We start from the raw sequence: 1,226 nt of genomic DNA, 5'->3' as shown, positions 1-1,226 counted from the left end.
CTTTTTTTTTTTTTGTTTTGCATTTCTTTTTTTTGGCCTCCTCAGACAAACACTGTGCTCCTATCAGGATACGGGTGACCGCCATCATCGAAGAAGCGCCGGAACGTGAACTCGAAGAACCCATGCTCCGGAGGCAGCTGGCTGTGGTGGCCATCGTTGTTGTCTTTCTGCAGCTTGTCAAGGTCGACAGGATCGAAGTTCGATGTGTCGGTGGGGTACAAGATGGTTGGGGCGTACGGAGCTGGCTGCTGTCGCAGTCCGTTGAATGAGAGGCCGTCGAAGAAGGCATGATGCTTGATCTCGTCGGCACCGTTCCGGCCGAGCCGCTGGCTGGGATCGGTTAGGAGAGAGAGCATGAGATCAGTGGAGGCCGACGAGAGCTTCTTGAAGGGTACATGAAGATGTTCGTGCCAGTTGATAACCTGTTGATGAAGAAAACAGAGACAGAATTAGTGATGGTGATAGAAGTGGTGGTGGTGATGGCGGTTATGGTGGTAGTGGTTGTGAGGGAAATAATGATAGTAGAAGTAGTAGTAGTAGTAGGCATAGTGGTTGCCTTACAGGAACTCTTAGCAATTACATAGGTGCAGGTGTGGCAAGAAGTTTGCTTCACAACCACATGGTTTTGGGTTCAGTCCCACTGCATGGCACCTTGGGCTGATCAAAGCCTTGTAAGTGGGTGTGGTAGATGGAAACTAAAAGAAATCTGTGTGTGTGTGTGTGTGTGTGTGTGTTTGTGTGAGTGTGTGTGTGTGCAGGTATGGTTGTGTGGCAAGATGTTTACTTCCCAATGGTTCCGGGCTTAGTCCTATGGCATGGCACCTTGGGGGAGTGCCTTCAGCTATAAGCTCAGGCTCACCAACACCTTTGTTAGTGGATTTAGTAGATGGAAACTGAAAGAATCCCATCGTATATATTATCTAGGTGTGTGTGTGTGTGGATCTGTTTCTCCCCAGCCACCGTATGACAACTGGTTGTGGTGTGTTTATGACCCCATAACTTAGCAAGTTGCTCAAAAGATACCAATGGAATAAGCACGAGGGTCAATTCATTTGAATAAAAATTCAAAGTGGTGCTCCAGCATGACCACCGTCTAATGACTGAAACAAAAGCTAAGACAGACAGGCACACACACAGGTAGACAGAGAGAGAGAGAGGGAGAGAGAGAGAGAGAGAGAGAGAGAGAGAGAGAGATAGACAGAGAGTTGATGGATAGATAGATAGAT

General features: G+C 47.8%; 1 protein-coding gene across 1 annotated transcript in view; it reads right to left on the bottom strand.

The window, feature by feature from the left end:
* LOC106874774 (serine/threonine-protein kinase LATS1) overlaps nt 1-1,226 on the bottom strand; it is a 106,780-nt gene continuing 105,554 nt past the window's right edge. Inside the window, exon 8 of the mRNA XM_014922626.2 lies at nt 1-422. Coding sequence (XP_014778112.1) covers nt 42-422 — 381 coding nt within the window. The 3' untranslated portion in view covers nt 1-41. The remainder of the gene's footprint in view (nt 423-1,226) is intronic.

The sequence above is a fragment of the Octopus bimaculoides genome, chromosome 27 (genome assembly GCF_001194135.2).
Source record: "Octopus bimaculoides isolate UCB-OBI-ISO-001 chromosome 27, ASM119413v2, whole genome shotgun sequence".
NCBI lineage: Eukaryota > Metazoa > Mollusca > Cephalopoda > Octopoda > Octopodidae > Octopus > Octopus bimaculoides.
This window is presented reverse-complemented; position numbering and strand designations above follow the sequence as displayed.